The 13,686-nt window shown below is 42.9% G+C and overlaps 1 protein-coding gene across 2 annotated transcripts in view; it reads right to left on the reverse strand.

The window, feature by feature from the left end:
• Positions 1-1,050: 1,050 nt before the first annotated feature.
• LOC118277094 (ornithine decarboxylase 1) overlaps positions 1,051-13,686 on the reverse strand; it is a 34,522-nt gene continuing 21,886 nt past the window's right edge. For both annotated transcript variants that reach the window (XM_035595767.2, XM_035595768.2), the window contains exons 2-11: positions 8,872-9,038; positions 7,871-8,240; positions 7,302-7,419; positions 6,625-6,756; positions 5,705-5,828; positions 5,104-5,280; positions 4,326-4,457; positions 3,580-3,699; positions 2,701-2,909; positions 1,051-2,304 (exon numbers count right to left, since the gene is read on the reverse strand). In XM_035595767.2, the coding sequence (XP_035451660.2) occupies positions 2,160-2,304; positions 2,701-2,909; positions 3,580-3,699; positions 4,326-4,457; positions 5,104-5,280; positions 5,705-5,828; positions 6,625-6,756; positions 7,302-7,419; positions 7,871-8,057 (1,344 nt within the window). In that variant the 5' untranslated portion in view covers positions 8,058-8,240; positions 8,872-9,038 and the 3' untranslated portion in view covers positions 1,051-2,159. The remainder of the gene's footprint in view (positions 2,305-2,700; positions 2,910-3,579; positions 3,700-4,325; positions 4,458-5,103; positions 5,281-5,704; positions 5,829-6,624; positions 6,757-7,301; positions 7,420-7,870; positions 8,241-8,871; positions 9,039-13,686) is intronic.

The raw sequence follows: 13,686 nt of genomic DNA on the forward strand, positions 1-13,686 counted from the left end.
ATCGGCCGTACGCAGTCTAGAGGCAGACGGACAGCAAGATGGATAATGCCAACAGGTCTTTAGTTTCGAGTGTAGGAGAGCCATGCTTCAGCACGAATGGGCATTGGGCTAGCTGAACCAAAGTGATGCCACAGCCACACAGAAAACCGACGTAAAACAATACTTGCATTGTGATTCGTTGTGTAAATGAAATTACCGGAGACCCAATTACCTCTTTTCCCAATCTTCGAAATCTCGGATTCCCCAACAACCCTTAAATTCCTAACCCCCAAAAGGCCGGCAACGCATGCATGTCCATTGGCGGCGGCGATTACTTACCATCAGGTAATCCGCTGGTTTATACAAAAAAAAAAAAAACGCAACGGGGGATTTCCTGGTCTTATTTATGGAATAGGGGGCAAATGAGCAGAGTCCATGGACATCAGCCACACCAGAGGTGTCACAGGAAAGATTCTTGAAGGTTTAAAGGTCGTGTCAGCTCGGAAACACTGCCGATGACAGTTCATTCTCAAATCTACGATAAAACCACGACATATCACTACATAGTATAACACAAAGTCGCTTTCTCTCTAATGTCCTTTGTATCTTTAAAACTACGCGACGGATTTTGAGTGTTTTTTTTTAGATAGAGTGATTCAAGAGAAAGGTTTATACGTATAATACATGCATATTATATCACCATTACACCCATACAAAGCTGGGGCTGGTCACTAGTTCATTATAAAACATAATTGAGCGGCTCGATCCCTAGACACGATTACTGAACCAACCGCAATTAATATCTTTGTCGAATATTAGGTTCCCGCAGTGGACCTTACACTTTAACTGTATGGCGGATGGTCGAAATTAGCTTGAACCGCTATTATAAATGTAAAAGATGGGAGTTTAAGTGTATGTTTGTTACTCAATCACGTTAAAAACGCTTTAAGGGATCGGGATGTCATTTGAAACAAGTGTAGATTATGGTCTGGAATAACACACAGACTACTTTTTATTGCGCGGGTGAAGCCGCTGGCAGAAGCTTGTAATGGATAAAATTAAACACAAAAGTACATTCCACAAATTTTTATTTAAAAAGCAAATTGCCACAAATATTTTTGCGAAACCCATTCTATAAGGTGAAATCATGATCACAATTACACATGTCGGTAACTAGTATAGAGAAATACATTTCGAGTAAATAACTTTACATCTACAAAATATGCAAAAAACACCGTGAATTTATTTACATAAACAATTAAAAAGTTACCCAAATCAATTAAAGGTTAGCAAGCGAAATCAATATTTTAGATATAAACAACGAAATCCGCGTAAGAAGCGACACCACATTTTTTAAACATTTTATAAATACAAATATTAATTTTAATATGATAACGATCACATCGCTACGTAAGAATAAAAGAAAAGAAAAAAAAACGTTACAATTTATACAAATCAAAATGTTACAATGACCCCAGAGATTTTGAATTTAACAAATGGTTACTGAAATGCAAAAATTTTCTACATTTTACGAATTAAACGCTAACACACACACAAGTAAGTTTAAGTACCTACGGTTTTAAGAGAAACCAGAGGTTCTTATGAAGACAGACAAGTATTCAAAGAAATTTAAACTTTAGCACAAATACACAGAACAGTTATTTTATTGCTTGCTTGCTTTGAGAATACTGTCGTAGGCTGCTATAAGAACCTGTGGTTTGCCTTGTCGTACTGTAATAGGAATGAAAACGGGGTATGAAAACTCCGTCAGTTAGGTAATGGAAAAATATTAGACACGTATTATTTTATTTTGTCGTATAAGAAAACAATACTTTAATTAAACAACTCAAAGCTAAGAAGTGGGAGCTAGCTACGTCATTACTACGTACATTTTGTACGTAGAATGTGATATTTCAAATCAATATATTATAGAAAGTATTTGTTTCCGTGAGAAAACAAAAATACGTGTGTAATGTTTTAAAATGATCTCCCAGACGGACAATAAATGAAGAATTAGTTGTCTAACCTATTGTAATGAGGCCGTGTCCGAGCTTATGTAGAAACCACATAATTGTCTATGAATAAAAAAATGAAAAAAATCGATGTAATATTTGCTATCTGTTTCTGGATAGGGCGTGGGGTGCGTGTGTGTGTGGGAGGTGCGCGGGAGGGTCCGAGCGTCACTTGAGCGCGCACTCCACGAAGACGGCGCGGCACGGTGACGTGGCTCGGCTGGCCGGGCGTCTGGCACCCAGCGCCGGGTCCACCGCGCGACCCGCCGCGAACTGAGACGCGCTCAGCGGCCGCAACTCCTTCAGAATGCACCTGTAATAATAGAATATTATATTATAAACTTACGCAAAGATTTAAATTGTACTATTGAGTTTTAATTTCTATTCTCTAACTAGAAAGAAAGAAAGAAAAAATATTTATTTTGCACCGGGCACGATGCACCAAAAACAAATCAAAAATTAAAATAAATATAAAGTACTACAAACATTTCTAAACTAAATTTTATGAAAACAGAAAAAAAAACAAAAAACAAAAACTGCACAATACTTATGAAAAAAAAAATTAAAAAAAAAAACTACTACTGGTTCAAATTAAATAATTATTTTAGTGTTAAATAGTCCATTTATCAAGGAAGACTATAGGCAAAACATCAAGTTATGAGCAATAGGGACCGAGCAGCGACCGAGCTTTAGTGATGTATAAACTTACGCAAGTCTAGCATCGACGACGGGCCGCACGGTGGGTACGGGGAACCCATTGAAGGGCGAGGCGACGGGCAGGGTGTAGGCGCCCATGTCGCGGAACACGAGCCAGTCGCCGACGGCCAGGCGCGGCAGGCGCGTCGCGGGCAGCACGCAGTCCAGCCCGTCGCACGTCGGGCCCCACACCGAGCACGGAGCCGGCGCCGAGCCGTTGTCCTGCCAAACAAATATTATAATTAATTAATTAATCTATATATTAATAAAAATCAATTGCTGTTCGTTAGTCTCGCTAAAACTCTAGAACGGCTCCATTTGGCAAATTTTTGTCTTGAATTATTTGTGGAAGTCTAGGGAAGGTTTAAAAGGTGAGAAAATAATGTTTAAGGCGGTACGAAGTTTGCCGGGTCAGCTAGTAATTAATACAAATATTTTTTACACACACACATAGAGTCACGCCTTTTATGCCCGAAGCGGTAGACAGAGGTGCACAATAGCGGGCACATTTCCACACTCCGTGCTACCAGTCGAAAAACCGAAAAAAAGGCCCAGTGATACTTCGCCCGACCCGAGAATCGAACCCGTGACTCCTTGCCCGGCAGTCGCACTTGCAACCACTCGGCCAACGAGTAATAAAATAGTAATAAAAATATATTTTTTTTAAATCGTTGCCCCACATTAGAATTTTCTCCTGTGTCGTGGGTGCGTTTACAAACATACAATTTCACATGCACATGACACCCAGACCCGAAACAACAATTTGTGGATCACACAAAGAGTTGCTCCGTGTGAGAATCGAACCCGCTATACGTTGCACGGCAGCCAGTTGCCCAGCCACCGCGCCAACGAGGCAGTATTAATAAAAATATGTAAGTGTAGATAGACTCACATTGAGTGGTTCAGCCACTACATGTTGGTGGTCGTACAGCACGCAGTTGAAGGAGCCGTACACGCCGTCGTTGATGAAGTACATCGTGTGCGTCTCGTCCGGACACTCCTTCGACGTCACCTGTGGACAAACAACAAAGTTACAGCATGTATTCAAAAAAAACTTCAAGACAAATTGTAGGGGGTAAAATCATCCAATGACTTCTCTCGCCAGGGCAAGGCGAGAGGGAGTGTCAGACTCTTATTGACTAAAAACCATCCCGTTCCTACGCCTGCTTTTCGAGCCGGAGCCCCGGTAAACCTAGGTAGCTAGGTAGTCCGCAGTTCCGGATCAGGCATCAGCCCTACTGGGCCCCATTTGTGGTGGTCTCCGTACGCACGGGTCTGATTCTGGTCAGGCGGCGAACTACCCTTGCTCGCCGTCTGCAGGCCCGCACTTACGAAATTTTTACATTTAGGAGGAGGTTTTAGTATAGTACACATACATTGACTTGATTACAAACCGACTTCAAAAAAGAAAAATGAGTTTCAAGAGGTTTTTTAGAATGTAATTCATAATAATATTATTTATTTTCCGTTTTTTATGTTTCTTATACATATAGGTAGTTTAAATTTTTAAGTTGTAAATATTTTAGTCTTAGTTTTATTTAATTTTTATTTAGTCTATGTATGTTGATATTATGTCTAGTCTAGTGTGTAAATAAAAGCTTTTTGTTAATGAATAATTATTGATAGAAGTAATGTTACCTCTCGCTTAGCGTGTACCATGGCGGCGAGGGTGTATGCGGCGGCGGCGAAGTAGCGGCCCGGCTCGGCGATCACCCGCACCGACTTCTCAGGGAAGTGCTCCTCCAAAGCACTGTTTATCACTTCAGACACCTGCCGCAATACAAATATTCATATTAGTACATAATATTATACCTACCTTATCGCTCACATAGTAATATATTGGGCACATCTTCAAAAAATACGAAATTGACTTCATATGGTTACGTGTTTAATCTATTATTTTCTTATTCATCGGGTTCCTTATTCATCGAGAGAGGTCGTAAGTGTCATAATACCATTATTGTAGTTTCCCCCCTCACGCACGTAAAACAACGGTTCATTGGTCAGTAAATTAAAAACTAAACAAGTCAGGTAAACTATGAAAACCGTAAATGTGCCAATATATTACTAGGTGTGCGATATACGTATAGAAAAAGTAGCTTACTAAATTTTAATAATTGAGAAAAGCTCTACTAATTTCAAGTGACAACAGGAATCTTCGTGTACGTGAGTAAGCCGTTATTTTAAAATCATTTTGTATGCCTCACGATAGTTCATGAATATAATAAGAATTATGCTAACTAGTCCAATTCATTTCCATTTTTTTTTTGGCTAATTAACGATACATAATAATGTATTTTTTTCGAAAAAAATTTTTTTTTCGGAAACAAACACATTTTTAGTCTTTTTTGTACAATAGAATCTGTTATAATTTTAATTGGATTTTTGAAAATAGTTTTCATCTCATCAATCTTACCTCCTGGATAGAGGAGTGGGTCCCTCCAGGGAATCCTCCTCCGATGTCGAGTATGCGCATGGCCTTGTGTCCGACGTTGTGCCCGACCAGGAACAGAGCCCGGGACAGTGCGATGGCTCGCGCGTACACGTCTGTCTCCGAGGCACCGCTACCCACGTGGAACGACACACCGATCACCTGTATTCAAAGTATACAAATTAATATCATTAAATATTTTGACAAGATACTTTTTTATGGCATAAGCCGGTAAACGAGCAGACGAATCATCTGATGGTAAGCAATCGCCGCCGCCCATGGACACCCGAAACGACAGAGGCGTTACAAGTGCGTTGCCGACCTTTTGGGGGTTAAGAATTTAAGGGTTGTTGGGGAATCGGGGATTGGGAAGAGGGGAAGAGGGGCATTTGTGGCGTAATTGGGACTCCGGTAACCTCACTCACACAACGAAACACAACGTAAGCGTTGTTTTACGTCGGTTTTCTGTGAGGCCGTGGTATCACTGCGGTCGAGCCGACCCATTCGTGCCGAAGCATGGCTCTCCCACACTTATAGTTACATACATTGCAAATTAAAAGAAAGCTTGTAAAATTATAGTACTCACGTCAAGACCGAAGACGGCGGCCAGTTTGAGTAGTCGAGGAGCCTCAGTGACCGGGTCGCAGCCGAACTTGATGCCCAGCGGACACTGGGCTGATGCAGCGTCACAGCGGATGCGGATCACGAGCCTGGAGAAAGTTAAATTACGTTAATAATGTACAGGACAAACATTACCGAGAGTACAACAAAATGTTTTCGTTGACAGAGAATAATTAAAGCTACTTTTGTATAAAAACGCACGTCAACGTTGCAACGTCACGCCTTTTATCCTCGAAAGGGTAGACAGAAGTGTGCATTACGGCAAGTAATGCCACTGTACATTGTACACTCACTTTTCACCAATTGTTTTTTTATAAGTCTAAGTAATAGGGAGCGAAAATATTGCCATATACGGGGCACAATTCCATACTCTGTGCTTCTACTGAGAATTTTTCGAAAAACCGAAAAATACCCTGAAATACTTTACCGGACACGGGAATCGAACCCGAGACCCCTTGCCCGGCAGAGAAAAAACTCCCGGAAACATATCAGGCAAAACTAAAAAAATATAGAGCTATACTATTACGTACTTATGTATAAGTAACAATATAATAAAGAAACTGTCATCTATATATTAATACGTGATGCAAAAATTTTGGATCCATTTTTACGAAAATTGCACGAACGTAGGAGCATAAAATTTGGTACACTTATAGTTTCTGTGTAGGAGAAGTGCAGAACGCCAATATTTTTCAAAAATAATGCTTGACAGACATTGCGATGATATTCTCACGTCTTATATGAATGGAGTTTTATAAAAGAGTTTGTTTGAGTTTGAGTTAAATAAAAATTATCCTTGAACGTATGTTAAGTGGTATTGTAAATTAAATCGTATATGGTCGAATTTCGACCACTAGGCGACCACTAGTCTTGTTAAATACTTACTGTGCGTGAGGCATGTATTGTTTGATCTTCACGAGTTCGGTCTCCGAGTCGAACGTCATCACGTCGACGCCGACGGCCGACGCGTAGCGGATGTGGGACGCCATCTTAGCCGGGTTCGCGAATATTATGCGTCTGGAACAAATTATTATATTAATTTATGGTTAAGCCGGTAAACGAGCAGACGGAGCACCTGATGGTAAGCAATCGCCGCCCTTGATGGACATACAAAACACCAGAGGCGTTACAAGTGCGTTGCTGGCCTTTTGGGGGTTTGGAATTTAAGGGTTGTTGGGGAATCGGGGACTGGCAAGATTGGGAAGAGGGTAATTGGGCCTTCGGTAATCTCACTGACACAACTAAACGTTTAACGTCGGTTTTCTGTGAGGCCGCAGTATCTATTCTTTTCTTCTCCTCTAATAATATCTCCTGATTTATTTCGTTGCGGGATCCAAGACAGTAATTCATGTCCCTGTTCTGGTGTTTTCATGTTTGTATCTACTGTAGATCCTGGCTTACAGGAGTTGCAGCGGTATGGGAGGTTGTGGCGGGCTCGTCCAAAATAAAAAAAAAGGGCGTGGTATCACTGAGGTCGAGCCGGATCGCCGAATCGGGGATTGGGAAGATTAGGAACTGGGTTATTGAATGCGAAATTACCATTAATTACTATAAATACTTACTCAGGCGCTACTCCAATGGAGGTGACGAGTTCGATCTCTGCTTTGGACGCGCAGTCGAAGCCAGTGCCGAGCGCAGCCAACGTGCTCACTAGCAGCTTGTCGTCGTTGCACTTCACCGCTATAGGAACATATTATCATTAATAAAGCGATTTATAACTGCTTCATAACTTAGATATTAGAGTATAGGAAGAGATATAATGAATGAGTAATAATTGCACATAGTGTGTGTAAAGTAAGCAGAGATTTTTTTTTAATTATATTGCCCCACATTAGCATTTTCTCCTGTGCCGTGGGTGCGTTTACAAACATACAAGTTCACATACACATAACACCCAGACCCGAAACAACAATTTGTGGATCACACAAAGAGTTGCTCCGTGCGGGAAACGAAACCGCTACACATTGCACGGCAGCCAGTTGCCCAGCCACCGCACCAACCGTGCAGTCGAAATTATTATAGTATTTAGATATAATAATGAATGAGTAATCATTGCAAATAGTGTGTAAAGTCAACAGATAAAGAATTAAATGGGCTTTAGTTTAGCTACAAGAAATATGCATAGTCTCACCATAGAAGGGCTCGACGCGCGGCATGAGTTCCTTCCAGCGGTGGTACCTGGCCACCACCTCGCCGAGGTCCATGATGTAGAAGGGATCCTCCTGGGTGCCGGACTCCACGATCTCGCGGATCAGGTCGGTCGGGGCCCAAGGCCCGTCCATCACAGTAATAAGCTGTTCCTCTTCCACGACCTTCATTTTGGCTGGGATTTTGAGCCGTATGCGGTTAACTTTAAGGTTGACTTTGGAGCCGACTTAGCCCCGGCAGTGCCGGAGCGTGGGGTCGGCTATGCTTTGCTTGCCGTTCCGGGCCGGAGGGGTCGGTGTCAGGTGTTCGAGCCGGGTTGTGGTGGCCCACTAGCGCTAGTCCACAAGTGTCAGCTGCAACAACATACTCTAACTTAGAACCATACGGAAACACTGCAACTAGATTAGGTATAGTTGAGTCGTATAATATTAATTACTATGTATGATTATTTATAGTTATAATGAGTATTTTTAGATATTCTGTACCTATGATAAAAAATATTCTATTTTTAATGGAAAAAACTCAAGGCAATCATAAGAATTAGAAGGTACAAGTTTCAATATTGCAAGTACATACTATAGAACAACATAGCTTGCCATCTGTCGTAGTCAAAGTTTAGTAGGAAGTACCAGGCGTTAATGAAATATGTATAATTCAAGTGTGGGAGAGCCATGCTTCGGCACGAATGGGCCGGCTCGACCGAAGTGATACCACGGCCTCACAGAAAAACTACGTGAAACAACGCTTGCGTTGTGTTTCGTTGTGTGAGTGAGGTTACCGGAGACCCAATTTCCCCCTTCCCAATCTTCCCTATTCCCGAACAACAAACCTTAAATTCCTAACTCCCAAAAAGCCGGTAATGCACTTGTAAAGCCTCTGGTGTTTCAAGTGTCCATGGGCGGCGGCGATTGCTTACCATCAGGTAATACGTTCATAAAAAAAAGGAAGTACCAGGCGTTAATGAAATAGGAAGAGATTACTCACGTAATGTCTAGGTGGCGTCAGCGGGCCCGGGCTCGCAGCCAGGGCGGGTCGACGTTGAGGGCGCGGCGCCAACAGCGCGGCGCGGGGCGCGGGCGCGCGGCCTGCTGCGGCCTGCTTAGCCGCTTACGCCCGGCACTGGTAGACGCGCCGGACTCGCCCGGTGCTCCCTGGAACAAAATACATTAATTATAAAGCGTGAGTCATCAAATACGCATGAAGTAACATACATATACAGCTTATTTTCAGGTGTGTTGTGATTGTGAAAGAGAATAAATAGAGGGTGAGCCTATTACCGTAGATTCATAATTCAACGTACCAATTGTATATTAACCATGCGTCAAAAGTAAGAAATATTTATGTAAAATATGTTAATAAACATTTAAAACATAAATTAATGAAATCATTGGAAAAGTTTGGAATTTTAGTTTATTTTTATTCTACACGTAAAACATAATATTCTGGTCGTTTCCACAATAATTAAGATAGAGTTTAAGAAAAATAAATTCTTAAAAGTTTAAATCAAACGCAAATGTTAGAATGTTGCCAGAACAAGTTTATTTTATGGCAACATCAGACGATTAGATTATAATACTACTTTATCGTAACACGAGACACACGATGGCGATTTACGCCGCAGAATTTAGGCGAGACGACCTAATAACTACAAACCTTTAATTTATCGAAAAAATATACATATTAAATACGCATATTCTGTAACAGATCTCGTAACCCGATAAACGGCTTATTGCCTGATCATTATACAAAAATAACTATAATATCAGCTGATAAAACATGTTCATATCGATTATTATTACCTCTACACTATCGTCCGATTACCCAATGAACATCTACCGCCCGCGATAGTCCAGAGCTAGCCTATGGCGTCTTCTACAAACGAGTGTTGGCACTTATGCCTTAGTAGATGATTGGAGATCACTTAGAAATGTTCAAGATTATAATAGAGACCACTGCTGTTTGGTCTTTCAAATATGAAGTCTTTTAACCGTCTTTTACAATAACAAATCTTCACCACACGACTTCCCTATTGCGTCGATCAAAAATATCGATTGGTGTTAAAAATACAAGAATTAACACGTTTTATAAAATGTATGAAGTGCTTCCGTCTCGCGGTTTGGACTGAGATGAGCCTTGAATAAAGTCAATTGATAAAAACGATAACATATAAACTGGTGATGAGATAACGCGGTTGGCGACAGTTATCGGCAGATTTTATGGCGAACGATGACATAATCAGAGCGAAATACGATTTATAGAATGTGAAAAAGTAAGTTTACCGTGCAGAGACGGTAGAACAAAAACTCATTTGTCACCACTATTGTTCATCATCATCATCAGCCGAGAGACGTCCACTGCTGAACTGCTTAATAAAGGCCTCCCCCTTATTTATTTAAGGACAACCAACAAAGCATACACCATACATACTAAGGATACAAGATAATTCTTACATTTTGTAGTGTAGCCTTATTTAAAGGCTGCCACGGCATGCATTAAACGGAAGGAGTTTTGTCTAAGTGACATAAGAAAAGGACAGCAAAAAAGAAAAACCTAAGAAAGACCACGCGTATCATATTATCATAAACGCCGATTGAAGAACTACGCGGGACCTGGTAGGGCTGATGTCCCGACCCAGAGCTGCGAATAACCTAACAGGTTACCGGGGCTCCGGCTCGAAGCAGTAGTTAGGACCTAGGTGATTTTTACTCGGTAAGAGTCTGACACTCCCTTCCGTCTCATCCAAGGATGAAGAGAAAGAATAGAGAGAAGTACCTTATACTCAGAATGATCTAACCGGTATCTCGCTGAAGGTCATACAGGTATATGCGCCGACCTCGACACATTGTGACGACGAAGTAGAGGCTCTGTATGAGGAAATTTCAAAAGCCATACACTCCTCCGAAACACACTTCACCGTTGTGATGGGGGATTTTAATGCAAAGGTGGGCACACTGGAATAGCGATGAGTTGAGAATAGGGCCATTTGGACTATGTGGCAGCGAAACCATCGGGGCCAGCGGCTGGTCGACTTTATGGAGAGGAGAGACTCTATTTGATGAACTCCTTCTTCCAGAAGCGACCGGCCAAGAAGTGGACATGGATAAGCCCTGATGGTTCTACCAAACAATGAGATCGACTTCATCATGGCGACCGAAAGACGTATATTCAGTGATGTCTCTGTGATAGCGAAGGTGAAAACCGGTAGCGATCACCGTATTGTCAGGGGCACACTGAACATCAATGTAAAACTAGAGCGGTCACGCCTGGTGAAGTCCACGCTAACGCCCTGGACGTGCCCAGATCCAAAACCCCGAGCAGTTCCAACTCCAACTGCAAAATCGCTTCCAGTGTCTAGCTGATTGTGGAAAGTGGACGAGATAAATAATGGGTTGGTGGAAACTGTCCGAGCAGTGGGGTCAGACTTCTTCAAGACCCCCGCCGAAACAGGCCCCAAAAGCTCTCCGACGGAACCTTAAAACTTCTTAAGGATCGTAGCGAGATGAGGCTGCAGTCTTCAGACGATATGTCTGAATACGGCAAGCTCAATAGACGAATCTCGAAATACATGCGACGTGACCTGCGGCCCATAACGCCGCAAGAGTCAGAGACTTAATTGAGCGAAACAAGGGCTCAAAAGTCTTCGCAAAGAATTCGTCTGTTGGGCAAAGCCAAATGACGAGGCTGAAGACCGAGGATGGCAGCGTCATCTCGTCGAAGTCCGAGATCCTCGGAGAGCTCGAGAGGTTTTACGGACAGTTATACACCTCAACACGGCAACCCATCGTCGGTACAGCTCGGGACCCAAGAGCTAAACTGACGCGGCACTACACTGAGGATATCCCAGACATCAGCCTGTACGAGATTAGGATGGCTCTCAAACAGCTTAAAAACAACAAGGCGCCGGGCGATGACGGAATCACGTCGGAACTTCTGCGAGCGGGTGGAAAACCGATACTTTTAGTCCTCCAGAAGCTATTCAATTCCGTCATACTCGAGGGAACCACGCCGGCAGCATGGCAACGGAGTGTGGTGGTTCTGTTCTTTAAAAAAGGCGACAACTGTCTGCTAAAGAACTACAGACCTATCTCACTTCTGAGCCATGTGTATAAGCTGTTTTCGAGGGTCATCACGAACCGTCTCGAACGCAGGCTTGATGACTTCCAGCCTCCCGAACAAGCCGGATTCCGAAAAGGTTTCAGTACCATAGACCACATTCATACGCTGCGGCAGGTTATACAGAAGACCGAGGAGTATAACTTGCCACTATGCTTGGCGTTTGTGGACTATGAGAAAGCCTTCGATTCAATCGAAACCTGGGCGGTGCTGCAGTCTCTCCAGCGGTGCCACATCGACTATAGATACATCGAGGTTTTGAAGTGTTTGTATAACAACGCCACCATGCGCATCCGACTCCAAGAAGAGACTACGAGGCCAATCCAGTTGCGGAAGGGCGTGAGACAGGGAGACGTTATATCTCCGAAACTGTTCACGAACGCACTGGAGGACGTTTTTAAGCTCTTGGACTGGAGCGGACGCGGCATCAACATTAATGGCGAATACATCACTCATCTCCGTTTCGCCGATGACATAGTCGTAATGGCAGAGTCGCTGGAAGAGCTGAACACCATGCTCAGCGACCTCAATACCGTTTCCCAACAGGTGGGCCTTAAAATGAACATGGACAAGACGAAAATCATGTCAAATGTCCATGTTGCACCTATACCGGTTGTCGTTGGGAACGATATACTCGAAGTTGTAGACCACTACACATACCTGGGTCAGATCATCCAGCTAGGTAGGTCCAACTTCGAGAAAGAGGTCGCTCGAAGAATCCAACTCGGATGGGCAGCATTTGGGAAGTTGCATGAAGTCTTCTCGTCAAAAATCCCGCAGTGTCTGAAGACCAGGATGTACAACCAGTGTGTGTTGCCGGTGATGACGTACGGTACCGAGACATGGTCCCTAACTGCTGGCCTTTTAGAAAGGCTCAGAGTCGCCCAGCGCGCGATGGAGAGAGCTATGCTCGGAGTATCTTTGCGCGACAAAATCCGAAATATGGAAATTCGCCAAAGAACAAGAGTTACAGACATAGCTCTCAAAATATGCAGGCTGAAGTGGCAATGGGCAGGCCACGTCGCTCGGAGGACTGATGGCCGCTGGGCCAGGAAGGTGACTGAGTGGCGACCGCGGACCGGAAGACGCAGCGTGGGCAGACCTCCCACTAGGTGGACCGACGACATCGTCAGAGTGGCGGGGAGCCAGTGGATGCAGGTGGCGGCTTGTCGTTCTACGTGGAGGACCAAGGGGGAGGCCTTTGTTCAGCAGTGGACGTCTCTCGGCTGATGATGATGAAGAGTCTGACACTCCCTTCCGTCTCATCCAAGGATGAAGAGAAAGAATAGAGAGAAGTAATTGGATGATTTTCTCCCTTAAAAAAGGACTCTATTTAACAGAGACTGAATAGAAAAGCTCTAATAAACCTGAAGAACGATCTCCAATCCACCTTCCAAGCGAGGAGATTGTGGGCTATGTAGACAACCCCTCTTAAGTAGAGGAGGTCATAGTCACATGTAGAATACAAACAGCTTTATAATCCACCAAACAAAAATACGTAATCAAAAAAAGAGTTGAAATAATATCAAGAGGAAAACTGTTGAGGATAAGTTATAAATATTTTTCATAATGTAAGAGGTTGTTTTTAAAAAAGTTTCAATGGTTTCAAAGTTTTCAAAGGTGAAGGAAAACGTTTTTGCACTATAAATACTTCGGTATACGTAACATGTTATTATTGGAGGGCAA

The sequence above is a fragment of the Spodoptera frugiperda genome, chromosome 10, assembly GCF_023101765.2.
Source record: "Spodoptera frugiperda isolate SF20-4 chromosome 10, AGI-APGP_CSIRO_Sfru_2.0, whole genome shotgun sequence".
Classification (NCBI taxonomy): Eukaryota; Metazoa; Arthropoda; class Insecta; order Lepidoptera; family Noctuidae; genus Spodoptera; species Spodoptera frugiperda.